Genomic DNA, 27666 nt, shown 5'->3' with positions numbered 1-27666 from the left:
TCAGCTGTGTGTGTGTGCCCTCTCTGCTTTGCAGAGGGTTGTTTTTTTTTTTTTTTTCCTCCTCCGAGGGTCTGCTGCATGTGTTTCCTCACCCTCGATAAATGCTGTTCTTCAATTGCTGATTCTGTCTGTGATGGAGATTGCTCTGCTGTTCCCGGTTGAGCTTCAGATTTTCCCTGTCTTTTAACAGAGAAAACAAACCTGATCCAGACCCCTAGACTGTATCAATAGGTTACAGCAGAACTGCTTAGATCAGTTTTCTTTTTTGAAATAGTTTTTTTGTTTTTTAATAGTTTTGACAGAGGTGGGAGTGATCCCTGGTTTTAAGCAGAGTCAATGGTAGAGTAGGCTCAAAATCCCCTGGATATGTTTTTTTTTTTTAAGTTATCTCATTTTTTTTGAGATAATGCATCACTTCTCCCTTCCCTTTCCTTCCTCCACGCCCTCTCCTATGTACCTCCTTGCTCTCTTTCAAATTCCTGGGAAGCCTAAGGGGCCTCAACCCTACATAAAGAATTACAGGCAACTAAGGAACGCGGAGACCAGGGGAACTACGTCTTCCCTGGGGAAGAGCACTCCATTGGTTACCCAGACCCACGTCAGCCCTGAAAGCACACATACAAGTACAGACGGAGCAGGCTGTATTTATCTAGGGATACATGAGTATATAAATATCCATACATTTATGTAACAACAGTCCATGGGGTGGGCCCTCCAGACAGCTGAATGCCTGCTTCCTCAGCGCCGCTGTAACAGCTAGGGGGAATGGGGCCACCAGCTTAACTGAGAACTCTTTCGGGTGGGGCAGCAGGCTCTCCCTTAATTGAGCCTTACCTTCTTACTCCATTTCAGTACACACCCAGCCAATCAGAGCCCCTTCTGAGCCCCATGACCTCCCCCAGCATCCGCCTTTTGCTGGCCATTGCCCACTCTGCCAACGTGCTCCTGTTCTTCCTCAGCAGGCTTGCCCTCAGCCCTCGTGTGCTCTTGCATGGCAGCCTGTGGCTGCTGAGAGGTTTCCCTATCAGATCTTAGCTGCCACTCTCCTTGGAATAAAATCTTTGTTTCTCTTACCTTTCACTGTCTGTGGTGAGACAAGAACTGGGATGAGAAAGAAGAAAATCTGCTATGTTAGTTCTCCAGGAGAGATTAAATAGCAAATGACCAAATGTACAATTCTGCACATTAAAAAAGACAACTGAAAATTAACATTACAATATTGAAAATGGCGAAACATACAACTTTTCTTATACAGCCGATGTAAAAAATGAAATAGTTCAAAACCTCAAAATAGTTCTTTATTTTAAAAATGTATATATACCGATATACATACAGACACACACACTAAAATGTACAAGTTAGGTAAAATACAATCAGTTCTGCACATTCTGCAGAAGTAACATTCACAGCTCCTTGGGTTACTAGCGATTCCATACTAGGAATTTGAGACATCCTTAAGTTTTAGTGTTGTAGTAACTCCATTTTTCACTTTCTAGAGTTTGACAAGATATAGTCAATATCCTGAAGGATTTCAGAAGTTCTTTTCAGTGCTACCGATACACTCTCTTTATTAGTTGCTTCCAGCAAGGTTTCTGAAGAGCCTAGGGCACAGTCATCAGAACACTGATCGTTTTTCTTGTTAGAAGTCAAGTGGAGGACACCACTGTTTTCCAGGAGCCCTGAATTACTTAGTTAAGGAGCTTTCCCCCACATTTGTCATTATATAATCTGATTTTCAGAAAACCCGGCTTCGGCAAGAAAATATTTCTCAGTTAAAACTATCTACTGAATTCACGATCGCATTGGGACTTCAGATTTTATGGAGTCCACCCTGTACAGATGAGGAAACCAGTCACAGTGTACGGAAGTGGGGAATTATGTGTGTTTGGATGGAGGTTTAGTAGGAGAGAAAAGAAAATCTCAGTAACACTTATTAACCTACATTTGTTAAGAGAATAAAAAGGGAAAGAGTAGGATGATAGGATTATAAACAATGTATTGCATTTTTTTAATTAACAAAAATCTAGAGTAAAAGGAAATTTGCTTTCTCTTACAAAACTAGTTTATTATTTGAGTAAGACAGTATAACTATTTCCTCCCAATTGAAACAGCTCCTCCTGGGGGGAGGAGGAAGCTCACAGGACTCAGATGTAGATAAAATATACACTGCCCTGGAACTGTATGAATCTTACAAGGCTCAAAAAGCTCCCAAAAGTTACAAAATTCACAAGGTCCCTACAAGGATGTCTACACAGGAACAGCTGTTGGGGAGAGGTGACTGTGACTAGGTGAACAACATGTAAGTTGTGCAGGGAACTCCAGGGATGCAGTTTTCCTAAGTGGCTAGTCATCCTGGGCTTTCAGGGGGAAGCTCCCTTTGAGCAAGCAGGCTTCTGTAAAGACCCCCACAACCACACTCCTGTAAGGAATCCGAGTAAACTCACTAGTTCACTATGCTGGACTTGGGCAAAGTTGTCTCTCTGGTCTGTTGTTGGTCATCTATATGGGGTGAATAAATGTTGGATCATATCTTCCCAGGAAAAGTTGCACAACAGCAAGATTACAGAAAAATGAAGAGAAAACAGATTCAGATGAATCAAAGGGTTCATAATGAAAGTTACAGACACATTTTTAACAGTTATAATTTAGATAATTATATAAGAGAAAGTGTCTCCAAAAGAGATCTTAATCCTAGTTCATCATTCTTTACCCAATTCAAACAAAAAAGTACAAACAATAACATAATATTCCATGACAAGAAAATATCTCAGATATCGATGACTGAGCAAAACTAAGTGCCATGTATGTATGGATTAACAGTCCTACAGTAAAGTACGTACATCATATTAGGCCCAGACTGAAATGGAATACTTCCATAGGATAATACACTCTCTTAAAAGGATACAGTTAAATTTCTGTATTTTCTCAAGCTCAGAAGCAACAGACCTATGAAAGGGAAAGGGTGACACTGGAACATGAGCTCTTACCACATATGACAGGGGACAGGAGGACAACAGGTATGAGGTGACTACAGAACTCTAGCAGAGCCCCTCATGTGGATGGTCTACCGTATTTCCCCACCAAGTCAGAATACTATACAAATACTACAACTACTACCTCTGAGAAATTAATGAGGACACTGTCTAAAAACAATTCAAGTTACTAAGAAGTTGAATCAATCAGCTAATGATGGCAAGGTAGAAAAAATACTGAAATACAATTTAGAGAGCTGTTTACTGTGTGATTTCTTTCTTCAAACTACACTCTTTGACAAGACAGAGGAGGGGGGGGGCGTCTTGGGGGTCAGAGCTGGTCCTCACTGCTGTCACCCACAGCTGCTGGCACCGGCTGCACTTTCACTTTTGTTTCTTTGTATGTTTCCCTTGGCTGGCCTGGCACTCACTCTGTAGACCAGGCTGGCCTCAAACTCACAGAGATCTGCCGGGCTCGGCCTCCAAGTGCTGGGATTAAAGGTGTGCACCACCACTCATAACTACACCTGACTTCATTTCTTTCTTGCTTTTTTCTTTTTAGACAGGGTTTCTTTGTGTAGCTCTGGCTGTCCTGGAACTTGCTCTGTAGACCAGGCTAGCCTCGAACTCACAGACATCCATTTGCCTCTGCCTCCTGAGTGCTGGGATTAAAGGCATGCACCACCACTACCTGGCTTCCAGCTTCATTTCTTAGTATGTCAACAGTAACCCTCTTTGAGTTTTTATGTAAACAAGGCATTTAATAAAAACAAAACCAGTTATTACTTGAGCAGTGGTTAGTGATCAGTTTTATAATCATACGCCATTTCCCTTCTCCTCAGCTGCTTTAAGCAACTTTCCTGCTCTAAAAGAGGCTAGAGTTGAAGGATGAGGCATCTACAAAGTCAGATCCTGAGATGTTCAGCATATTAAAATCACAGTCACTGTTTTCATTTGATTTATTCTAACAAGTATTCACTGAGGCAAAGGATATAAATCAGGCTCTGTGTGTGTGTGTGTGTGTGTGTGTGTGTGCACATTATCCTGTGTGTGTGTATGCACATTATCCTGCTACATTATGCTAAGTCACTTTAAACTTCCTTTTAAAAAGGTCATATATGAGGCTGTGCTATAGCTCAGCAGTAGAGTATTTCCCTAATATACACAATGCCCTGGATCTGATCCCAGAGCAGGGTTATCAAAGAAGGTTCCCGGGGTTGCAGAGATGGCTCACAACCACCTGAACTCCCACTCTTGGACAGCCTGTGCCTCTGGCTTCCTCAGGCTGACTTGCACTCGTGCATGTACACACATACACATAACTAAAAATAAAAATAAATCTAAAACAAATACGTTCCTAAGTTCTTCTTGGTGTCCTTTTCCAGTACACTGAGGCTTTACTCAGTGACATTAAGTGTAACAGTGACCTTCCAATTATTTTCACATTTATGAGCTTGTGTTTTTACCCATGTGAACTTCCTTATTTATTATAAGAGCCATCTCAATTCACCAAAACTTATAATATATCCTATCAAGTACTATCTGCTCCTCAAAACTGTCTTCTCAATGTCTCCACAGGTCAAAGATCCTTTTCTGAATTTTATTTGATGTGTATGTGGGTTTTGCCTGCATGTAAATCTGTGCACCATGTGTGTGCCTGGTGCCCACGGAGGCCAGAAAAGGATGTCAGATCCCCTGAAACTGGAGTTAAGGAAGGCTGTGAACTGCCATGAGTGTGCTGGGAATGGAACCTGTGTCCTTTGAAAGAGCAGCCAGTTGCTCTCAGTTGCTGAGTTCTGTCTCTGCTCAGTCTGACGTCCCCCGGAACGCTCCTGTGGAGCCCTGGCCTAGTCTCCTGAGGAACTAAATTACCTGCTTTACTTTCTAATATGCTAATTAATTTCAGACAAGAATTAAATACAACAGAAATGATTTAAAAGTCAGTTTTAAAAAAAAGCTTATGTTACTCAGTATATTTCCTTTAATACTAAAATTTCCACAACCTTTTTATCATACATAAAGAACCACTCATTTTGATATAAATTTCCAATGTAATTTTCTGTATATCAGATTAAAAAAAAGTATTTTTTTTTTTAAGAAGGAAGTTCTTTTCAAGCTTATACTATGAAAAACATTTTAAGAGTTGAATATGGGCTGGAGAGATGGCTCAGAGGTTAAGAGCACTGACTGCTCTTCCAGAGGTCCTGAGTTCAATTCCCAGCAACCACATGGTGGCTCACAGCCACCTAATGAGATCTGGCTCCCTCTTCTGGTCATACATGCTGTATACATAATAAATAAATAAATCTTTAAAAAAAAAAAAGAGTTGAATATGCTTAAAACAAAAGGTTTTTGTGGGCAAAAAGCTTCAAAGTTTTCCATTTGCTACTTAAAAATATTGTGTTTTTTATTCACTGTGTGTGTATAGATAGTCAGAGGTCAATTCTGGCTTGACATGGGATTCTGAGGACTGAACTTAGGTCATCAGGCTAAGCAGTAAGCCTTTACCCACTGAGCCACCTCGAGAGCCCTTGTGTCTTAGTCACTGTCCTACTGCTGTGAAGAGGCACCATGACCAAGGCAACTCTTAAAAAGAAAGCATTTAATTGGGGCTTGCTCACTGTTCCAGAGGCTTAGTCCACTGTCATCATGCCAGGGAGCATGGCAGCAGGCATGGCACTGGAGCAGTAGCTGAGAGGTACATCCTGATCCATAGACAGAGAGAGAGAAAGCCCATCCCCCAGTGACATACTTCCTCCAACAAGGCCACACCTCCTAATCCTCATAATCCTTTCAAACAGTGCCATTCCCTGGTGACTATGTATTCAAATATACAAACCTATGGGGGCCATTCTTATTCAAACTATCACGCCTTGATACTAGTTTTTAAGTATTAATTGGCTCTTGTTCACAGATTAAGTTTACAAGAAATATAAATACCAATTTTCTTTGAGAACAGGTGACAGATGTTCAGGCACCTGACTTGGACTCGCCTGGGTCAGTCTTCTGCACCATGATGTTACTGATGTCACGTATCTGAAAAGAATACATTAAAAATATTTGATAGGGAAACCCATTAATTTGTATAATTTGTGCAATAAAAAATGAATTAAAGTAAAAAAAACCCACTTTGATTCTAACCAACTCTGCAGCTAACTTCTGATCCTATGACACGTGCTGAATGACAGGCTGTACCACCACACCTTGTTTAAGTTCTTTATTGATTTCTCCCCCTTGTGTGCTGGGGACGGAACTCAGGTCCTTGTCTATGCTGAGGAAATCTATACTACCTAGCTATACTCCCAGCCTGAATTTGTATATTTGCAATAAATACATAAGACATGAAAAAAATCAGTAAGACAGTTTGGAAAAAAAAAGGATAAAGAAAAATTTTAAGTGAGGCAGTAAGATTTTCTAAATCCTATACACACTAGACACAGATGGGATAACCTTTTTAAATTATTCATAAAAAATAAAATAATTTTATTTATATTCACATTATAAAGAAAACACCTGCTGGGTGGTGGTGGTGCACATCTTTAATCCCAGCACTCGGAAGGCAGAGGCAGGTGGATCTCTGTGAGTTCGAGACCAGCCTGGTCTACAGAGTGAGTTCCAGGACAGGTTCCAAAGCTACACAGAGAAACCTCGTCTGAAAAAAAAAAAAAAGCCGGGCGGTGGTGGCGCACGCCTTTAATCCCAGCACTCGGGAGGCAGAGCCAGGCGGATCTCTGTGAGTTCGATGCCAGCCTGGTCTCCAAAGCGAGTTCCAGGAAAGGCGCAAAGCTACACAGAGAAACCCTGTCTCGAAAAAAAACCAAAAAAAAAAAAAAAAAAAAAAAAAAAAAAGAAAGAAACATCTAAATCAAAATAAGAAAGAAAAAAAATACACTTCATTTAAAGCTCAAATTTAAATGTGTAACTCTTCGTTTTAGTTTTTCAAAGTAAAGTGAAATTCCTTAAGCTTGTCATATATCTTTACATAGTCTATGTAAGAAGCATTTGCCTACTAAAATTTAAACCTGGAAATGCCCACTGGAGCATACACATGCATAAAGAAATAAATTTATATACATGCATATGATGAAATGCAACTTAATATGTATGCTGTGAATGTGTTGCTCTGATTTGGTTGATAAATAAAACACTAATCGGCCAGTAGCCAGGCAGAAAGTATAGTATAGGCGGGATAAGCAGAGAGGAGAATGCTGGGAAGAGGAAGGCTGAGTCAGGATTCACCAGCCAGACACAGAGGAAGAAAGATGCAAAGGCACAACTGAGAAAAGGTACCAAGCCACGTGGCTAAACATAAATAAGAATTATGGGTTAATTCAAGTGTAAGAGCTAGTCAGTAATAAGCCTGGGCTAATGGTCATACAGCTTGTAAATAATATAAGCCTCTATGGTGATATTTTATTTGTATTAAAATGTTATTTGTATGTTAATAAATAAAGTTGCCCAGGGGTCAGAGCTATTAGCAAGCCATAGGAAAGCAGGGCAGTGGTAGCGTACGCTTGTAATTCCAGCACTTGGTAGGCAGAGCTGGGTACGTCTCTGTGTGTTCAGGGATACAGTCAGTATTGGATACACATGCCTTTAATCAATACCAATCATGGAAAACCTGGAGGCCTATACAGACAGGCCGTGACGAGGCGGTCATGTGGTTGGGTTTACAACCAATGAGAAGGCAGAACAGGAACTCTATATAAAGACTTTAACACAGGGGTAGCTCTGGTTCGGAGAGGTAGGACCACTGCAGGAGGAAGGGTAAGGTTTTAGCTCTTAGCTCTGACCTCTTATTTTTCTTCTTTGCATTGGTTCTGTGTTTCTTATTGAATAAGAAGGTTGGTTACATCTACAAGCCTCTGTGTGTTTACTTGGGTCTGAGCAGGTGCGGGGGCCGTGGTAGCCAAGCAGGCACAGGAAAACTTCAGTTACAGAAGTGATGGGATAGAACATATCATTTGCCAAAGGTACTATCTTTTTGAGAGAAAATGTTTAAAATAGCAATTGAATGTTGGAGCATTTAGACCAAAACAAGACCACCCAACAGAAAAATAAATTCAAGATGTTAAGTAAGCAGTTTTGTGGGCACTGACAGGCAAAGCCGCTGTCAGAACTACCACATGTAGAGCCACTACAGCTGACCGTGAACTACATTAACAGAAAGGTGATATTCCTAAAAACTAAGTTCAAGCATCCTCCCATTTACAAATATCCATCAGCTGGTTTTAATGCCTTTTACACTTCCCAGAAATACATACAATTTTCATCATTTACAGTCATTTGTAAACTACCTTTCTTTCCACTTCATTAAGGGGTTAGAAAAGCTGGCTAACACAACTGACTATACTCTTCACAGCAAGTCAGACATGTTGGAAACCTATTATTTTGAAAAATCAGTTGGATGCAAACAAATGTTTAAAGCTGACTTGATATATTTCATTGTGTTAAATTTCAGTGTGACTGAGAACTCTGAAATCTGGAAAAACTACATGTAAAATACATGTAACATACATGTAACATAAAATACATAAAAATACATGTAACATTTAAGTTATAGTTACACTCTATTAGTTAAAACATGAAAATAAAATTGCTTTTCCGTACCTTTCATATGTTCCAGGATGCTCAGTTTGAATGAACTGATCCTGTCCATCAGGAAAAGTTAATCTGCACCAACCCAAGTTGAGACCTTGATTTATCTTAAGAAGCAAAAAGAAGAGGCAAGTTTTATCATTCTAAAACTAAAAACTAAAACTTAGCAACGTCTTTAGAAAAAAAAATAAAGGAGTGGATGAATCATTATAAATTTATCTTGAGAATTGAAAGACTGCATTTTAAGGGTTGTGGGTATAAGTCATCACCCACACAGATGACTATCAGAGAATACAAATGCCAATCCTTGCTGCACTGTGCTTCTTTAGATACATAATGTGACTATGTTATACGTCTCTGATTGCTGCTAGGAAATTCACTGAGATCAATAAAGCCTCTTGACAGATTTTATATTTAAAAAGTTTGGTCTCTAGCACCCAAATGATGGCTCACAATTGCCCATGACTCCAATTCCAGGGACTCAGATGCCCTCTTTTGATCCCAAGAGCTCCTGCATGCACACGGTGTACATAAACTTATATAGGTACACATACATACACATAAAAAAACCAACAACACAATAATTGGAGATAAAGTAGTACTGCTTTCTGTAGATAAGTAACCAATCAGGATATATTTCACTGTAGACATCAGACTATAGTTAAGGATAATGTATTATGTATTTGAAAAAAAAAAAAAACCCTAGAAGATAGGATCTTGAATCACAAAGAAATGATAAATATTTGAGGAGATAATGTTTGTCCTGACAGTAATAATCTATAATACACACAAGCATCTAAGATCAGAATGGTATCTCGTATGTGACAATCACAAGCGCTGTAACAGAGTTTACTGAGCATAACGAGAGGATTTCAGTGTTACGCAGCAGTTCTCAGCCTGTGGGTTACAACCCCCACAGGTGTCCCGTATCAGATCTCCTTCATTTCAAACAACAGCAGCAAAACTACAGTTAGGAAGCAGCAATAGAAGTATTTTAGGGCTGGGGGGCCAGCACAGCATGAGGAACTGTATTAAAGGAGCCTTAGGAAGCTTGAGAACCAGTCTTAGGTATACTCACTGGTCTTTTTTCAGCAGAGGAGCTGAAATTCCAATTCAGCGTTAGAGTGACGCCATCTAAAAAGACAGCGTGAACTTTGTCATCAGAGTAGGCAAGAAATCTCCCCACACTGGGTATGAGTGATTCTTTCAGAAGCATGGGCAGGGTATTGTTAACATTTATTCCAGGTACCTAAAACCAAGTAAATAAGATAGCACAAGGCACAGTTTTCTGTGAAAAAGATTAAATAATTAAATAATTATTAATGAACCCTGAAGCAACTCAAGATTCTTCCTCAGAAGTTGAGTGCTACAGAACTCTTATCCATATTTTAACTTTTCAAGAGTTACACACCCGAAATTGTCTACCTAATAAGAAGATTGACTTCTAATATCTCTGTAAGCTACCATCCTGCTATGAACTTTACACAGGCAAAACCTGTGGATTATAACAGCATATACGTTTACAAAATAAAAACGGGCTAGTATAGCTTTGTGATAAGAGTGTGTGACTGGCATGCTCTGAGCCCAGGTTTGAATCCCAACATGATGGGGATGAGGGATTACATACAATAAATCCTTTTCTCCCCAAGCTGCTTTTGGTTATGGTGTTTCACCACAGCAACAGAAACTCTAAGTTAGACAGGGTTTCTCTGTGTAGCCCTGGCTGTTCTGGAACTCATTCTGTAGATGAGGTAGAGATCTGCCTGCTTCTGCCTCCCAAGATAGGATTGAAGGTATGTACCACCACACCTGGCTCAAGGTAGGTATTCTCTTGAATGAACAAATTTGAATGCTACAAAGAATCTCTCACACGACTTAGATGAAAGCAGTTTGAATGTACAAGTATGAATCCAAACAACTAACAGTCCTGCTTTCAGCATACCATTTTCCAGCAGCAGACGTGATAGTTGTGGCTTAGTGAAAGCCTTGTCTTGGCACAATGTTGAAGAATTCTGTGAACATGAAAAACATTCCCTAAATGTTTGCAAATAATGGCATTTTCTCTATTTTCAAACCCCTGCTCTGTGGGAGGCCAGCTCCCATCTTTTCAAGGGTTCTTATTAAAGCAACCCTAGGGATGCTACACTTGTCTGGAAAAACAGCACTTCAGCACCTCTCTGGACCGACTCACTCCCTGTATGCAAGTTTATTCAGACTTAAACTTCAAAGCCAGAAACATTCTTGTAATAACATGGATTACTTTTTAAATTATGAGACCAGAAGTGTGGTGGTATTGTGTTCCCCAAAATATTGTGCACCCTAATAAACTTATCTGGGGTCAGAGACAGAACAGCCACTAGATACAAAGGCTAGAAAATGGTGGCACTCACACCTTTAATCCTAGCATTCCAGAGACAGAAATCCCTCTGGATCTCTGTGAGTTCAAGGCCACATTAGAAACAGCCAGGCATGGTGACTCACGCCTTTGATCCCAGAAAGCAAGCCTTTAATTCCGGGGAGTGATGGCAAAAACAGAAAGATATATAAGGCGTGAAGACCAGAAACTAGAAGCATTTGGCTGGTTAAGCATTTGGCTGGTTAAGCTTGTAGGTTTTGAGCAGCACAGTTCAGCTGAGAGCCATTGGGATATGAGGACACAGAGGCTTTCAGTCTGAGGAAACAAGATCACCTGAGAAGTTGGCCAGGTGAGGTAAGCTGTGGCTTGTTCTGTCTCTCTGATCTTCCAGTTCACCCCAATAACTGACCTCAGGTTTGATTTTATTAATAAGACCTTCTAAGATTCCTGCTATACCAGAAGACTTGACAGATTTGTAGCAAAGACACATATTTCCATTGTACCCACTGAATTCTAACCTTAACCAGGAGAAACACATCAAGGTACTCAGATGCATATTTTTCTGCTCAGTTGAACATCACGGACTCACCTGGCTGCCTGTTTTATCAAAGAACGTACAGAGAAGAGACTTCCTGGTCTGTCTGGAGGAAGGTTATTTATGGAATAAGTTTTCTCTTCTCTCTGAAAGTGTAAAACAACAACAACAACAAAAATCTCAATAATAAATCTGGTCCTTATTACTTCATACTATTACTTAATAAAAAACTATTTTTTCCTTGAAGTACTTATATAATACCAACAAAGCAAGCAAATGTTTTAATACTCTAAGCCCATAAAATCTACATATTTTAATGGTATTTTTAGGATGCCTTTCTGGTGGAGGGTAGGGGAGGTGCATGCTACTGTGTCCACCTTTTATGTGGGTCCTGGGGATCTCAACTCAGGTCCTCATGTTTATGTGGCAAACATTTTACCCCCAGAACCATCTACCTAGCCCCCAATAGATGCTTTTTACTTTGTAAATATTAATTAAAAGTGGTAGGATGACTCAAAAGTAATGCTCTGGGCTTAGCATTTTCTAGTGACAAATTCTATAACAGAAGAGATTTAGCCTCTGATTTAAACAAACTGTTTAGGGTGTTAATGGATAACGGTGGGAGTGACTACTGTAAAATAAAGTGATTGATAATTCACCAGGTGTCAATGCTGACAGTAAGATTATATTAATTTTCCATAGTGAGGGGTGGAAAGTAATGTTACATAAAACAGCAAATTTCTCATATATATATTATGACTTTAGAAATAACTTTTTATAAAAACTTTTGAATTTTCATAGTTAGCTTACCTTTTCTGATTCTCCTTGACTTGGATAATATGTAAAATAGTTACCAAAATAAGCTCCTTTGGACTTGAAAACTGATCCATCTCCAGGATAAATCTCTATCAAGTTTTCATTCTTATGGGTAAGCCTAAAGTAGAGAAAATGATTATTTTTTTTAATTAAGACTAATACATCCATGAAAGCAATCATTAAGACAACAACAAAACCCCAAACAACAAACAAAAACAGAGACGAGGGTAATTCTGAACCGAAGAGAAACAGAACACACAAAAGTGCCTTATATGTTTATTTCAACAGCTAAGCTCAGAGCTTCCAGAATTCAGAGAATCCTGTCTTCACATCCCCAGTGCCAACCATAGAAATGATACATAGTCACCAAAGCATTGTCTATGCATAGAAGTTGAATACCACACTTCTAGGTTCTGAAAATAAGCTCATTCAACAAATATAATTGGTATAATCAGTACCTGATGGATAAGATTAATTATCTGTGTAAAACGTATTACACATGTAGCAGCCAGATATAATCAAAGTATCCAGTATATACTGCACGAAAATTACTTTTATTGGAAGAGATATATCTTTTATCTATGTTGTCAGGGACCATCAAGATGGCTCAGCAGGTAAAGGCACTTGCTGCCAAGCCTGATGCCCTGAGTTCAATCCCTGGACCCACATGGTGGAAGAGAACTGACCCCGGCAGGTTGTCCTCTGACCTCTACATGCATGCTATAGCACACACCTGTGCCATCCCCAGTAAAAAATAAATGCAATTTAAAGTTAATGCTGTCAGAAGCGGATGGGTCTTCATACAGAAAAGGGGAAGCATCAGGTATGCTTTTCTACTATTTTTCATGGATGTGAAGCTGCAGCTGGCCACACTGTACTCCAGTCACTAGACAGTAACTCTGTGGTGCGGAAGGGAAAATTCAGTGGAGCAGTGTACACACAGAGCCCCGAAGGAATCATTTCCTTTGACTGAATCGCCCTTAGCCTGATTCCATGCTCACTAGGTAACACAACTAGACCTTCTTATGTCCAGGAGATCCTAAGCCCCTGCTATAAACATCCATTCACCAGCAAGACTGACTCTCAGTGGTATCGGAGCTGCCATGTAAGTCTTGTAAACATGGTTAATTTGAGTCATAAGGCCTCTATGCATACTAATAAAATTAGTTTTGTGACCTATAAAGACAAAATACAAGAGCCCAGCTGACCCAACAAAACTGTGTCTTTTTATAAGAACTGGTCTGCAAGAACAGTCTCATTCCCACTTTGAGTTAAGAAACAAATAAAACTCTCAGTGCAATGCAGGAGCCTTACCTGTATGTCATACCATTGTACCACACCACAGGAGCCTTACCTGTATGTCATACCACTGTACCACACCACAGGAGCGTTACCTGCATGTCATACCCTTATAGTACACCACAGGAGCCTTACCTGCATGTCATACCACTGTACCACACCACAGGAGCCTTACCTGTATGTCATACCACTGTACCACACCACAGGAGCCTTACCTGCATGTCATACCCTTATACCACACCACAGGAGCCTTACCTGTATGTCATACCCTTGTACCACACCACCTTCACAAGCTCAGGATAGGAATACTCTTCATCAGACTGTCTCTGTAAAAGTGAATCACAGAAGTTCCACCTGTGAAGGATAAAATATGAGTATTAATTCTGGTTGTTCAAAATAATTGACATTAAAACTCAACAAAACAGTGCCACCATAATGCTTACTCCTTGTCAAACTAACTATATTATGTGTGTGTGTGTGTGTGTGTGTGTGTGTGTGTGTGTGTGTATAAATGTGCACTAGAGAAATTTAAAAGCAAGTCTTGTATTGCCATATATCTTCTCAGTAATTCTCAGTAACTTCAATAATGATCTCAGTATGACATACATTTAAATTTTTGCTAATCTTTAAAATGTAACCTGAACTCAAACAACAGATCTTTACTGAAATATCTACAGTAGGCCAGGCATCATGCTCTACACACTGAGAATTTAATGTTTCTGTTCCCAGTGGACACTTCCCAACTGGCAGTGTAGTAAAACAGTAATCACCAAGTCTAAATAGAGGGAGGCAGTGAGTGCCCTGGCGTGAATAAGGACTAACTTATCAACAGACTTTGAGAAGCCACTCCAAGGAACCTTGTAAGGCTCAAGTTGAGACAAGGAAAAGCGGTGGGGGTGAGGAGGGCGATGCTCCTGCTGCAGCAGAGAGCGAGAGCAGGGGCTGTAGGGAAGAGAGCCTGAGGGAGCACTAAGTAACTGTGAGGAGTCCCGCGACGGCAGAGTGAGGACTCCAGAGACAGAGGCACCAGATCACGGAAAACCTGCTAAGCCATGCTAAGGAAATGGATTTCAACCTAAATCCAGTCAAAGAAACACTTCATTTAGAAGCATAAAACCTCTCCTGTCACATACTTAGAATTCTGAATTTCCAGTTTTAACTAGATAATTATGGCAAGCCAAAAAGCTATTCCTAGATTTTGTTTTAAGTAAAAATGTGTACTCAGAGAAGACCTCGGATGAAATTTCAATTCTACAAGTGTTACCGATGTAACTTGCTGAGTTCTTTATCATTTCTGGATCTTAAGTTCCTCTACAAAAGGATCACAGTAATTTTTGTAATGGGGTTACTACACCAAATGAATAAAAAGAACAATGCCTCACTAAGTACTTTATAAATGTTTGCTTACAAAAAAAGATAAATTTACTGTAATACTATACAAAGTTCACTTTGAGAATTTTAACTATTATTCATCCTTGAATTAAAGTTAAGTTCTTGACCTAGCCATAGAGAGTTCTCCATATACTGAACCCTTTTGAAAAAGGACATACTTGGGCTGGAGAGATGGATGGCTCAGATGTTAAGAGCACTGACTGCTCTTCCAGAGGTCCTGAGTTCAATTCCCAGCACCCATATGCAAAAATGGGATCCAACACCATGGCAAAAATACCAATGCACATTAAAATAAATAAATTTTAAAAAAAGGAAACTTAAAAAAAAAGAAAGAAAGAAAGAAAAAGGAACATACTTAAAGTCAGTTAACTAAAAAACAGGTAAATTGCCGGGCGGTGGTGGCGCACGCCTTTAATCCCAGCACTCAGGAGGCAGAGCCAAGCAGATCTCTGTGAGTTTGAGACCAGCCTGGTCTACAACAGAGCAAGATCCAGGAAAGGCACAAAGCTACACAGAGAAACTCTGTCTCGAAAAACCAAAAAACAAAACAAAACAAACAAAAAAACAGGTAAATTTTGGGGTTAATAGCAAAGAAAGAAGCCATAATCAAAACTCTGTCAGGTCCATGGTCTAACCTGCAGGGTCATGAGCAGGTCCGTGGCCATGTCTGTGGGGTCATGGACAGATCCATGGTCTAGCCTGTGGGGTGAGGGGCAGGTCCATGGTCTAGCCTGTGGGGTGATGGGCTCAAGTGACCAGCCATAGACTCTCCTCTAGGCTTTCTCCCAAAGAGCCCCGAGCAGGCTACTGCTCTTCTGTATAACAATCCTTTAAGGGACAGTTACCTTCATTAGGCACCCTACATTACCATGAATACTATCCTTTAAAATCAAAGATTTTAGTCAACCAAATGAGATTAAGAATAGTAAGAGATGTGGCTGGGTGTGGTGGCTCGTGCCTTTAATCCCAGCACTTTTGGGAGGCAGAGGAGAAGGGTTTCTATGAGTTAGAGGCCTACCTAGAGTTCTAAGGCCAGCCAAGGTGACATAGTGAGAACTTGTCTCAAAAAACCAAAACCAAAACCAACCAACCAACCAACCAGAATAGTATCAGATGGTCGAGAAAGTTCTGCTTAGGTAAGGATGGGTTCTCCCCAAATCTTTCTGAGCAACAAGCCATTCTTACTTTACCTGTGCATGTGTGGGGCAGGGCAGCTGAGTAACAAGGCCCTGGGAAGGACAGAAACCTCTTCTCTGCTTTCTTCTGGAGTGTCAGAGGTTACAATTCCACTTGCAGGGAAACCTGCATCAATTTTAGACACAACACTAACTTTGTTATAAAAACCAAGCGCTAAAGACAAAGGGTATTTCCACGGCTCTGGACAGGAGGTGACAGACCAGCACTGCTTCACCCAGGCGTAGACACATCTGTGCCTCGTGCTTGAGGAAGGCAGCTCCTCCCTCCCCTCGGTTCCATCGACACAACACAGGTTCGCTGAGGCTTTAGATTTCAAGATCTGGCCATGAAGTTCGTTTTCTTTATTCTGTAATCCTTGTCCTGATAAACTTCCATGGGTGCAGATTTTGCAAGTCTTTCCAGCTCGTTTATCTTTCAGGACCTGATTACTTGTTTCAGAGAGTGTTACAGGCAAGTCTGGCTTCTGGCTCACTTTACACAAAAAATGCACTGTAAATTCATGCTGAGATCTGGGTAGGCACAAGTATGCGTGTCCATCTAGTGATGTTATCTTCACTGCGCCACTCTCCAAATATGTGATGCTGTCATCTCTATCAAGACTGGGCCATTTTACTTCTGAGAAATCAATGAAGATATGCTGAATTGAAAGAGAAAAAAAAAACCCATGATTTTTTCTGTTAATGTTCATTTTTCCATAGTTTTGATATTAAAAGTATTTTATAAGAAAGAGGTTTTACTACCTAGAAAATAAAAACTGGAGTTAAACACACACACACACATATATACATACATGTGTGTGTGTGTGTGTGTGTGTGTGTGTGTGAGAGAGAGAGAGAGAGAGAGAGAGAGAGAGAGAGAGAGAGAAGGAGGAGGAGGAGGGGGAGGAGGAGGAAGAAAAGGAAAGATTAGTGGTAAAGTTACTTTGATTTAAAATATTCAATGAATTAGGGAGAGCTGGATTTACAGAGCACTCATTCCACACATGAAGGAGAGCCTGGGCTGTGGTGTGCTATACAAAAGCAATAGGAGCTTACATGGTATGGAACTAGTGTAGAAGTCATTGAGAAAACAACACAGATAATACAAAAACAAATTCGGTACTTTAAAATGTCACATGAGATAGGAGAAAGGCGAGAATTACTTTTTAAAGTAGTACTGGAATCACTCGACAGCATTTGGGAAATGCTGTATTACCTACCAGATGAACCAAAAAGTACCATGAAGTTCCTGTCCTAGAAGGTACCCAGCACAACATTAGCTAAAAGAAATTCCAGGTGGCTTTAAAAATAATTTAGGACAATTAAAAAACTCAAAGGTAAACTGACCCTACCAAACAACAGACTCAAAACAGTCTCTATCTGCTTTTTTCATATAAGAAATCAACAGGACTGTACATAACAGTATTTTGATCAATTATGGTACATAGTTCAACATTTCAACTTCCATCTTTATTAAACGTTAACTTTACTAAAACTGTTGTCAGCTGGAGAGATGGCTCAGTAGTTAAGAGCACTGGCTGCTCTTCCAGAGGTCCTGAGTTCAATTCCCAGTAACCACATGGTAGCTCACAACCATCCGTAATGAGATCTGGTGCCCTCTTCTGGCCTGCAGGTATACATGCAGGCAGAACACTGACACAATAAAACTCTTGTCAAGAAAGCCTTTGTTACAGAGTCACCCATATCAGAATACTCATCTTAGGGACCGTGACGGATGGTTAACCTGTGTAAGGAGAGTCAGTTAGGAAAGCCCACTGTCCTGGGACCACACTGCAGCATCAGAGCAAATGACACCATTGTAATAGCGCAGTTATTCAAAAGACACTGGAAAAAGGCCCTGTGGAATAAGTTATAGCTTACAATATTTTATAGCACCTCTGCCTGCTAAGGTTTGGATATGAGGTGTCTTTCACAAAGGTGCAGGTGGTGGTATTGCTGAGAGGTGACTGGATCATGAAGACACTAACTTCCTCAAAGGATTAATCCATTCATGAGTTCACAGATGGATGGGTTACACAAGGTCTGGCTGGAGGAAGGAGGTCTCTCACTCTGTCTGCTTCCTGGTTGCTAGGCATTGTATCAGCCTACATTCCCCGCCATAATGTTCTGCTTCAACATAAGCCCACAGAGACAGGTCAGATGACCATGAACCACTACCTCTGCGACAGTAAACAGTCTCTTTCCTCCTCTAGGTTATCATCTCTGGTACTTTGTTGGAGTGATGTACACAGATACAAGAGGACTAACACAGCCACAGCACACTGTGAACTCAGCAAGGAGGAAGAGAAAGAGCATTGGAGAGTAGTAGAAAGCAATTAACAGGCACAGCTGGGCTGAAGGTGTGGCTCAGCGGTGACGGACTTACTGCCTACCACGGGGGAGGTCCTGGGCTCACCCCCTACTGCCCAGAGCCATTTAGATCAGGCTCGGGTCTGAACTTCCCCACTTTGGAAATTCCACAGAAAAATCAAGTAAACCCTTTGAAGGGTTTTCTGTCTACACAAGGGCTGGTAACTCAGGAAATCTCAGCAGATACCCATGCCACACGGTTACCAGTGAAGTTTTCATTTTTGGAGACAGGATCTAACTACATTGCCCACACTAGTCTCGAATTTAGGTGGTCAAGTGAACCTCTGGCCTCAGCTTTTAAATATTTTTAGGATTAGTTTTAGTTCCTAGTCAACTCTTAATAAATGAAATTTACCATTATCCCTCAAAGCAAAAACTATTAACAAGAGTAAAATATTTATACTTACCCATAATTACAAATTATACTGGTTAGGTTTGTTTTTTAGTCACAAACTTGAGTAACCTAGAAAGATGGAACCTCAAGGAAGGAATACCTCCATAATACTGGGCTGTGGACATGTCTGTGGGGCATTTTCTTGGTTGCTGGTTCATGTGGAAAAACACAACCCACTGTAGGTAATACCATCCCTGGGCAGGTGGGCCTGGATTATAAAAAAAAGGTAGCTAAGCAAGCCAGAGAAAGCAAGCCAGTAAGCGTGCTCCTCAGGGTCCCTGCTTTAGTTCCTACCTGGGCTTCCCTGAATGATGGACTGAAAACTACCCGCTGACATAAATCCTTTCCTCCCCGAGCTGCTTTGGGTCAGTGTTTTATTGAAGCACAGGAAAAGCAAACTAGGTTCATATTTATTACACATGGACAACCATAGTTTACTTAACATTTATTTATGAAATTTCTTAATATTGAGACATATGAGAATGAACGTCACAAATTGAAATGCTATAATCCTTGGCCATAAAGAAAATGTTATGGAGTTGAAATATGTAACTTCTATGCTCTAGTAAAACACATAGGCCTGTGCATTCAATAGCATGTGCCTATTTCCCAGTGCCAAACCAACTGTTTACAATTAACTTGTACTCAAATAGTACTCATAAAATCATGGTTTTAAAACATCACCTTTTTCCTTTCAGGAGGTATGAGGCTTTCAGATAAAAAAGGGCATGTAGCTGAAGAGTTTCGAAAATCTAGGGCTCGCTGTAGTTGCTCCTAGAAAAAGAAATGTAAAATTATTTGATGACAAAAGTCCAGAATCCTAGTTACCTTTATATTCTAGCAGCTTCGGCAACCTCTTTGTACTAAAAAGAGTATTTGGGGGATGTTACTTACTCGGTAGGTACTAATGACAAAGTGTGTCCGTTGACGAATTCTCTCTGGTTGCTCTAAAGGATGTGTTGAAAGAGGAGGTGCCTTTTCAAATAGAAATTCTGAGCCACAAGGAGAGAGCTGCAGTCTGGAACCATCGGCATATTGTACTTGGACCGAGTCATCTTCATAAAGTACCATTTGGACTTCAGCAGCCATTTCTACGCCTGGGTACGCCACACTTCAGACAGACTACAGGAGATGGGGACACGGTAGCACAGGCATTTCTCAATGCTCAAGAGTTTCACAAGCTAAACACACGCACTTCCTAAGAACGTAAGGGCAGCACACTGCCACTGAGTACACTCTCGGTGGAAGAGCGGTGGTCTCACCTCGGTTATCTAAAATGAACTTCCTTCACAAAATGCTTTGAGAAACCTCTACGACTTCACTCCACTGCTAAAAACATAACCTGGAAGGAGAAGACAGTCCACAGAGTCACAAATGTCCTAAGTTTTGTGGTTTTACTGTTCAAGTTTAACTTTTGTATGTTATATGCCCAGGATCTCATTTCAGACAAACCAATTCTACTTGGTAAGAAAAATGTAGCAATTTGGGCAGGCATGATGGTTCAGCATGTGAAGTGCTTGCCATGCAGGCCTGATGAACTGAGCTGGAACTCACTGTGGAGAATGAGAACAAAGTTGTAGCAAGCATGTGCATGCGCATGCCTGCACTCACACATCATAATACATACAAACAACAACAACAATAAATACAAATAAAATAACACAGAAAATCTGTTTTAACACATGCAAAAGACAGGCCAAAAGTAACTAACTATTCAGCCTAAGGCAAAAGACCACGGAAGAAATACAAAAGCCACAACTTACTGTTCCCCAGTCTGGCATTAAGGAAGCAGTTATTTAGTGACTTCAACTCATCCTCACTTCTTGAAGTCTATTTCTTACCTCCAAGATGACTCTGCTCTCACTATGTTTTCCATAGCTGTGTGGTGAAGAGGGGAGGTGGGCTTCACTGATACTCCACCATGTGCTAGGCAGACACCAAGGGATGTTCGTTCATTTGCGAAACAAGAGGGTTACAGGACTGCCGTGGGCAAAAGTGACAAAACCCCAAAAGATGACTGCCGAGCACTATGAAAGCCACCCTGTAAGGTCTCAATAAATCTGATGAAATGTTAATTCTTTTCTAACACAAAACCCATCCCCTTCTGCATTATCGTCTCCTTCTAGTCAAGTGATCAAGTCTCATCTGTCAAAAACAAGAGACTATTCAGAGGTAATACTTCTCAAGTTTATGGACATTTCCTACCAATAAGTCTCTAAAGTACAGTAAACCCCCCACTGCCAATATTCTCTTGCTAATCTTCACTCTATTAGTCCAACTTCCTCCTCTACCTTTCCACTGGCATTGTTTCATCATGGGCACCGATGTCTACATGCACCCAATGTCTTTAGTCGTCCGTCTACTGGACCTAGTCAGTCTGTGTCACAGTTGTACATTGTCCCCTCTTCCACGATTCCCTCTGTCCTACCTCCAACCCCACTTTGGGCTACTAAGGGTTGCTTCTCTACTTCTGTTTTGACTTTAATCATTCTTATTTGTTACCTAAATCAGAGATTCTTCAAGACCTTACCTTAATAACACTTGTTACTTTTTAGTCTCATCTTTTGCTTTCGTGTTTTAAATATGCAATAAGCTTTGCACAATATAGGCTAACATCTTATGTGGAGCAGGTTTGGATGTAAGTAAGGGTTTAAGTATGTGCTAACTCTTAATAAGATTCACAGTTTTGATTCTTTTCTTTCTCTGAAGAACTTGTAAGTCCACCCCACTCCTTTCAGAGAGTTCAGCTAGTTAACAGCATAGACTTCTATGTCTTTGTTCCACAGATAAATGGACTCTGATTCAACTAGAGCAAAGGCACTCCCACCAAAAGCAGCCTTCGGTAACACCCCCTAAATTCATTCTTTAGCTGAACAAGAGCTATATTCTTACACTAGAGCCTGCAGGGGCCACACAATCTAGCCCACCATTGTCTCCAAATGTCACCTCCTAACTCCCTTGTTCAGATCACTTTAATAATATTGGCTTTTTAAAAATAATCTTGAAAGAAGGTATTTTTCCATCTCAAAATCTTCATGCTGTTCTGTCTAGCTTGTCTTCTCCTTGGCTTATCATGTGACAAATTCTTTGTCAGCATTAACGTCTCAATACAAACACCACTTGCACAAAGGCCCCACGTTGTCCACTAAGCTAAAGCGCTCCACACATTCCCATCCTAGCGTACCTTTTGTCCTCATAGGCTTTATCAATATCAAAATTATTTGCCTTTGTTTTCTTCCACCAGGATAGAAACTCAAACAGAATGGACCTCACCTGTCCTATTCACAAATGTATCACTGGGACCTAAAATAGTATTAGGGCAAAGAATGATGTCATAGGCAAATATACTTTCATCAGATAATAAAAGAATGAATGTTTAAATTCTTCTTACCCTTGAGTTTGCAATAAGAGCTAACGACACCTCTGACTCCTCACTGCTTTTCTCCTGTAACTAGTTTTCTATTCTTTTTTTAAAAGCTTGCTTGTATTGAGCCCTTTACCTCCTTTTGTTGGAAGCTCATCTCTCAATTCCTACAACTAAGATCTTTCTCCTGTTTCTTCTCTCTCCTATTCCTGTCACAGTTAACTTCTCACAAGTCAGACTGCACTGACTGCTTTACATCATTTGTTTACATACTTGCTAAATGTCAATAAACACATACCATGACAAAGGATGGAGATATTATATATGTGCATACACGCACACCTGCATATACTCTATCTGGTATTTTAAGAGAAAACAGGTGCTGACACATAGTTGTAAGAGTCTATTTTCTGACACCAGACTGGGAATGGAATCACTATCTTTGCACCTCCCATATAGCAACTTTACTGAAGTTATTATTTAAATAACAAGCATACACAAAAGAGTGTAGTGTTTAAAGGATCTTGGCGCTGCCACAGGACACAATAATCTGGTTCCAATCCATCTTTTTGGCCTCCTCTGCATTGTGTTATTCCTGTTAGCATTCTCACCGTTCAACACATTATGTACGGTATAACGAACTGTAAAACCTCGTCTGTTCTGCATGTTGAAACCTCGCTTTTCAAAATATAGTGTCTAGTTACCCCGGGAAAGAGACCGGGACCGGTACACGCCCTCATCAAGTCCACCGACAAACCCCTGACGCTCACCCGGCAGTTCTGGGCTGCAAAGTTGTTTTCCACATCGAGAGAGCAATCAAGGCCTCTGACTGACCTCTGTTTTGCCCAAATGGCAGGGACTGTACCGTTTGCGACTGCTTCTCCGGGGTTACTTCAGCAAATATTAACTACCGAGCGGTATTTCTTGATGAAAGAAAATAATCTCATCTGCGGAAGAACATGGACACAAGAAGTGTTTGGATTGAGACGCCGGTTCAAGTCCAGGCGGCTGGGGCAGCAGCGGCGAACCGGAGGACCCAAAGGAAAAAACAAAACAAAACTACGAAAGTAGCCGTTTGAACTTCCCGCATCGAAAAGAAAGCGCTGTCAGGGGGAAAAGTGAGGCCGGAAGTCCCGCCTCTTTCACTGCACAGGGCGGGACCGGAAGAGGACGGGTTTTTCCGGGTCGGACTCTGGTCCCCACCTATTGGGTGTTCAGTGCCCCTGCGGAAGCGTTCAGGTTGGTTTGGAATTAGGTGTGTGGACCACCCTTCTACCCTACCAGGCAAACGCTAACGCAAGGACGAGTTTTAACGGAGTGATTGCATTCTTCAAAGTAATCGAAGGAGAGACTACTTGTTTTAAGATGTGCCAGACACTGTCTTCTGATTCTTATTTTATTGCCTTTAGGCGTGTACAGACTGCCTACTAAGTCATCAATGTATGCGGCGGATTAGCCCAATTCTTTGGGAGTCAGGATGGGGATTGGAGAGTGACTGGGAAGAAAAAAACAATCATTTGATTAGTTGTGGGTGTTCCTAAGATTAAAAAAAAAACAAAAACACAGCAACCTACGAGAGCATATAGTAGACCGAGAAAATATTTCCACTGAAATCTGAAGGGTTTTTTGTTTGTTTTTTGAGCAGGATTTCTCTCGGCAGCCCTGGCTATCTTGGAACTTGCTCTGTAGACCAGGCTGGCCTCTGCTGGGATTAATGGCGTGCCCCACTACCACCTGGCTTCCGCCCTCTACTCCCCCCTCCATCTCCTAGCCCGATAATTACCTCTTCTTATTGCCAACAGAAATAGTCTGGCCTTTAGATTATAGACGAAGCGTCCACAACAATCCAGACACCTCATGGACTGCCTTACTGCCTCCAGTATGACCATGACCTTAGAGCAAAAATGGGCAAATCTCTCCATAGGGACGTAATCCATATGACCATAGCTCGAAATCTGGAGTTTTAAAGAAGTGCTTGCTAAGTACAAGCAAAGGTCACGGCTCTGTGTTAAAAGACTCGGAGCAGTCCAAGGGAAAGATGATTTCCTTTAAAGGGGCTGGAGCATGACTAGGGAAGAAGGAGGTCAGAAGCACTGGGGCCAGATCACTATGGATGGAGTCAGACTTGAGGGAATTTTCTGATTCTAAAGTATTAAGAATATATCTAGGCAACTATTTTCTGAACGTTTTAGTAGGTATACTTGTTTAGTTCAAGAGCTTTAAGCAAAGATAGCATCAAGGGATTGGGAAAAACTTCAATTAACCATCATTTGAAAAAAAATACTGATATGCAAATTGATCCCAATTTTATGTAAAGACATTCTTGGGCAGATGTTTTATTTCTTAATGACCTGTGACGATAAGTTTTATATATTGCACAGGGTTTTCCACCCCTGCCTTTTCCCCCTCCAATGTTTGAGACCTGAATGGAACTTCTACTAGAGATTTCATGACTTTTTGAAAGATTCCTGGAATTGCTGATGGAGAATGGATTGTGGACAGCAAGGATAGATGTGAAGAGTTCAGTAGAAGGCTTCTGAACAAATGAGAGAAAATAACCCCTAGAATGTCGTTCCATAGCACTAAGGAGATAGCAGCTCCAGCAATTATTTAGATTAATTATATTCTTTGGAATTACTAGACCTGGGACTTAAGAAAAAGTAAGACTTCAAGACTGCCCAAGTTTCTGGTTTGGGCAAGTGGGAAAGTTGCAGAAATTATAAAGAATTTAGGAAAAGTTTGAGCTAGACTTAAATTTTCTAAGTTCACTTGATGAAAGCTGTAAATAAGATTTGGCTGGAATCAGGAGATACACACCTGGAGATCAATGGCTGTTACATGCTAATTGAAGATTTAAAAGAATGAAACAATGAATGTGACATTAGAAAATTAAGAGATGGCTCAGTAGTTAAAAGCACTGGCTGCTCTTCTAGAGGACCAGAGTTCAACTCCCAGCACTCACATAGTGGCTCACAACCTTCTGTAACTCCACTTCCAGGGAATCAAGACCCTATTCTGGCCTCCCTGGGTACCAGGCATACACTAGTCCAGACAAAACACCCACACATACAAAATAATTTTTAAAAATCAAAGGAAACACATAAAGAAGCCCACAAAAGCATTGTAAAAGAGCACAAAGAGGGACAGCAAATTATTGTCTTAGGTGCTTAGTATTTTTAATTTTGTTGTCAGTACTGCCAGAGAAAAAGTGGAAACAAAAATCTATTAGGTTTCGTGAGCCAGGGTCCAGGGCCACTGGTGATTTCAGTGAGAATCGTTGCATATAGTAGGAAAGAAAACATAATGGATCTGAAGAAGAAATAGGAGGCAAGAAAATGGATAAATATGGGCCACTTGAGACTGACAATAGGACTCTGGTACAAGAAAAATTAGAGCGCCAGATTTTATTTTTTATTTGATAAGAATGGCATGGAGAACAGCTCATGAAAAAAAAAAAGCCAGATTTAAAGAAAACAACCAAAAATAAGAAACCCTACCAATTATTAAATAACAGAATTCATGAAAGAGGCAGGAACATCTAGAAGGATGCTTCCTGTAGAGGAAAAGTGGATACAGATATATTTGTGTACATTTGACTTAATGTTTTTCCTGTAAAGCAGCTAATTAGGAAATGAAAGGTTAGAGGAGGAATGAAGCAAATAAAACACGGACTGAGGAAACAAAACAATCACTAGCGGTACAGTCTAAGTGACAGTGGCAATTCTGAATTCACGACGGCACACCATCTACCAGAACCACGTCTTCTGGCTGCATGACTTCTGAATGCCATGTTGCACTTACAGGGTTCATTTTTGCTAGACCAACACAACAGGACAGCAGCATACATGAGCTTAAGTTATTTCCATCTGCCCAAGTCTAGTCAGACAACCAGGCTCAAGCCTGTTTGTTGGCAAAATTGGAAGGGTATGTTCCACAATGGGATGGAGTGCCATCTTTACTAAAATTTGAGTTCCTGATGAAAGATTCTGAGGAAGTCCTAAGGGAAGGGAGACCAGTTTTGGGGAAGGGGCTGTTTGTGCAGCAATATAAGCAGCAGAATTTGAGCAGTTTAGGAACTGGGTCTCTAGCCACAGACTAGCAGCAGCAGAGTGCTGGGAACAGCAACAGTTCCACCCACGAGGTGTCACAATGTGCTGCTCTAAGACTGTGTTCACTTGGCAGCTGGCCTGTGTGAGCCCACCCTCAGGACCTGATAGGAAAGGGGCTTTTTTCCTTTTTGTTTCAGCTGACTTTCAGCCATAACAGGTTTTCCGTAATTCTACCAAACACCCTCCTCTCATTAAATATGGCCAAACCCCTTTTTTAATAAGGAAAAACAATCTACACTCATCTGTCCTTCCTGCAGGTAAGATTTAGTGGAATACCTACAGAATTACCCACCAAAGACGTCTGATTTTAAATTCTAGTGACCTCTTGTAGATAAGCTCTATGGTTCCCCCAAAGTACACGTTCTCCATCACTATGACAAACCCAGTCTACTGAGATAGAGTGTATTCTTGCCTTCTAGCTAAGACAGACAGAGTTGATAACCTGACTGCCTGGTCGTCAAGACTGACATTGACTGGCACCAGTGCCTGTGCTCACTGGAAAGAACTGTATTTCTATTTCTACAAGACATTCATCTCTCTTCTTGGTGAAGACATGCATTCTACAAGACAATGTGACACACGACCAACTCATCATATAGTTACAAATTTAGAACCAAGAAAATAAATCCTGCTGGCATGGCTTCTTAATGCAGTTCTCCCTGTTTTGGGATGCCCATCTCAGAATCTAGCCAAAATGCTGTGAGAGGTCCAAGAAAAATGAAGAAGCCATCTGTAAAATGTCAATGTTCTTTCTGGTCAACAACTCGGGTCTAGACCTAGCTTAAGTCCTCAGAGCCCCAAGATGGCTCCAATGATCACAGCCCCCAGCTGCTCAAGCTATCACCAGTCCATTGTTTTCACTACTAAGGTGGTTTTTACTCCTACTGCTAGGATTGGCCTTAGGCCTTCTGCAAGCTAAGCAGATGAACCAATACCAGACCCTGGGTAGTTTTTTAAGTACCATCTACAATGCATGTAGATTCTGTTGATCGTTACACTGAGTTGTTAACTGGTGACAGTGAGGCTAGTGGTCAAATACTGGATGTTTACACAGTGACCAGTAGATGTCTAAAGTATGTGCAGCCCAGTTATCTCTCGGTATCTGTCCTAATGTGCTGTAACTATCATGTTCCAAGACTGCATACTGTCCTGGTGTGACAAATTCCAAAAATCCAACTCTAGAAATTAATGTATTTGTTAATTTTCCAGGTTCATTTGTTATTGAATTCACTTATTCTATTGCTACTGAATATCTACAATCTTTTAGCGATTTCTCTAACTTTTAA

At 40.7% G+C, this 27666-nt stretch overlaps 1 protein-coding gene across 4 annotated transcripts; it reads right to left on the bottom strand.

Annotated features, from left to right (window-relative positions):
• Positions 1-1276: 1276 nt before the first annotated feature.
• CUNH5orf34 (chromosome unknown C5orf34 homolog) lies at positions 1277-27599 on the bottom strand. Of its 4 annotated transcripts, XM_052743331.1 has the most exons (14): positions 23042-27599; positions 20170-20249; positions 19802-20029; positions 19592-19681; positions 16159-16802; positions 13832-13930; positions 12272-12395; positions 11516-11607; positions 10513-10582; positions 9649-9819; positions 8583-8677; positions 5913-6008; positions 2906-2946; positions 1277-1679 (listed from the first exon to the last, which is right to left on the bottom strand). In XM_052743331.1, exons 3-14 carry the CDS (start codon positions 19994-19996, stop codon positions 1486-1488), a joined length of 1911 nt encoding a protein of 636 aa, XP_052599291.1. In that variant the 5' UTR covers positions 19997-20029; positions 20170-20249; positions 23042-27599; the 3' UTR covers positions 1277-1485. The 4 variants fall into 4 exon arrangements, with proteins under 4 accessions (XP_052599291.1, XP_052599290.1, XP_052599292.1 ...); XM_052743330.1 differs by having other exon boundaries at positions 20170-27599; XM_052743332.1 differs by lacking the exon at positions 20170-20249.
• Between the last annotated feature and the right edge of the window lie 67 nt (positions 27600-27666).

This window comes from Peromyscus californicus, unplaced genomic scaffold (assembly GCF_007827085.1).
Source record: "Peromyscus californicus insignis strain IS unplaced genomic scaffold, ASM782708v3 Scaffold_18__1_contigs__length_77618521, whole genome shotgun sequence".
Lineage (NCBI taxonomy): Eukaryota > Metazoa > Chordata > Mammalia > Rodentia > Cricetidae > Peromyscus > Peromyscus californicus.
The sequence above is the reverse complement of the archived record's forward strand: the minus strand, read 5'-3'. Positions and strand labels throughout refer to the sequence as shown.

Excerpts from the sequence above, each read along its gene's own strand:
- CUNH5orf34 (XM_052743329.1), bottom strand. The coding sequence starts at position 19,996 with ATGGCTGCTGAAGTCCAAATGGTACTTTATGAAGATGACTCGGTCCAA. Across the intron at positions 11,608-12,271 it reads GTCAAGGAGAATCAGAAAAG|AGAGAAGAGAAAACTTATTC; the intron begins GTAAGCTAACTA and ends TTACACTTTCAG. Across the intron at positions 6,009-8,582 it reads CATCCTGGAACATATGAAAG|ATACGTGACATCAGTAACAT; the intron begins GTACGGAAAAGC and ends TATTCTTTTCAG.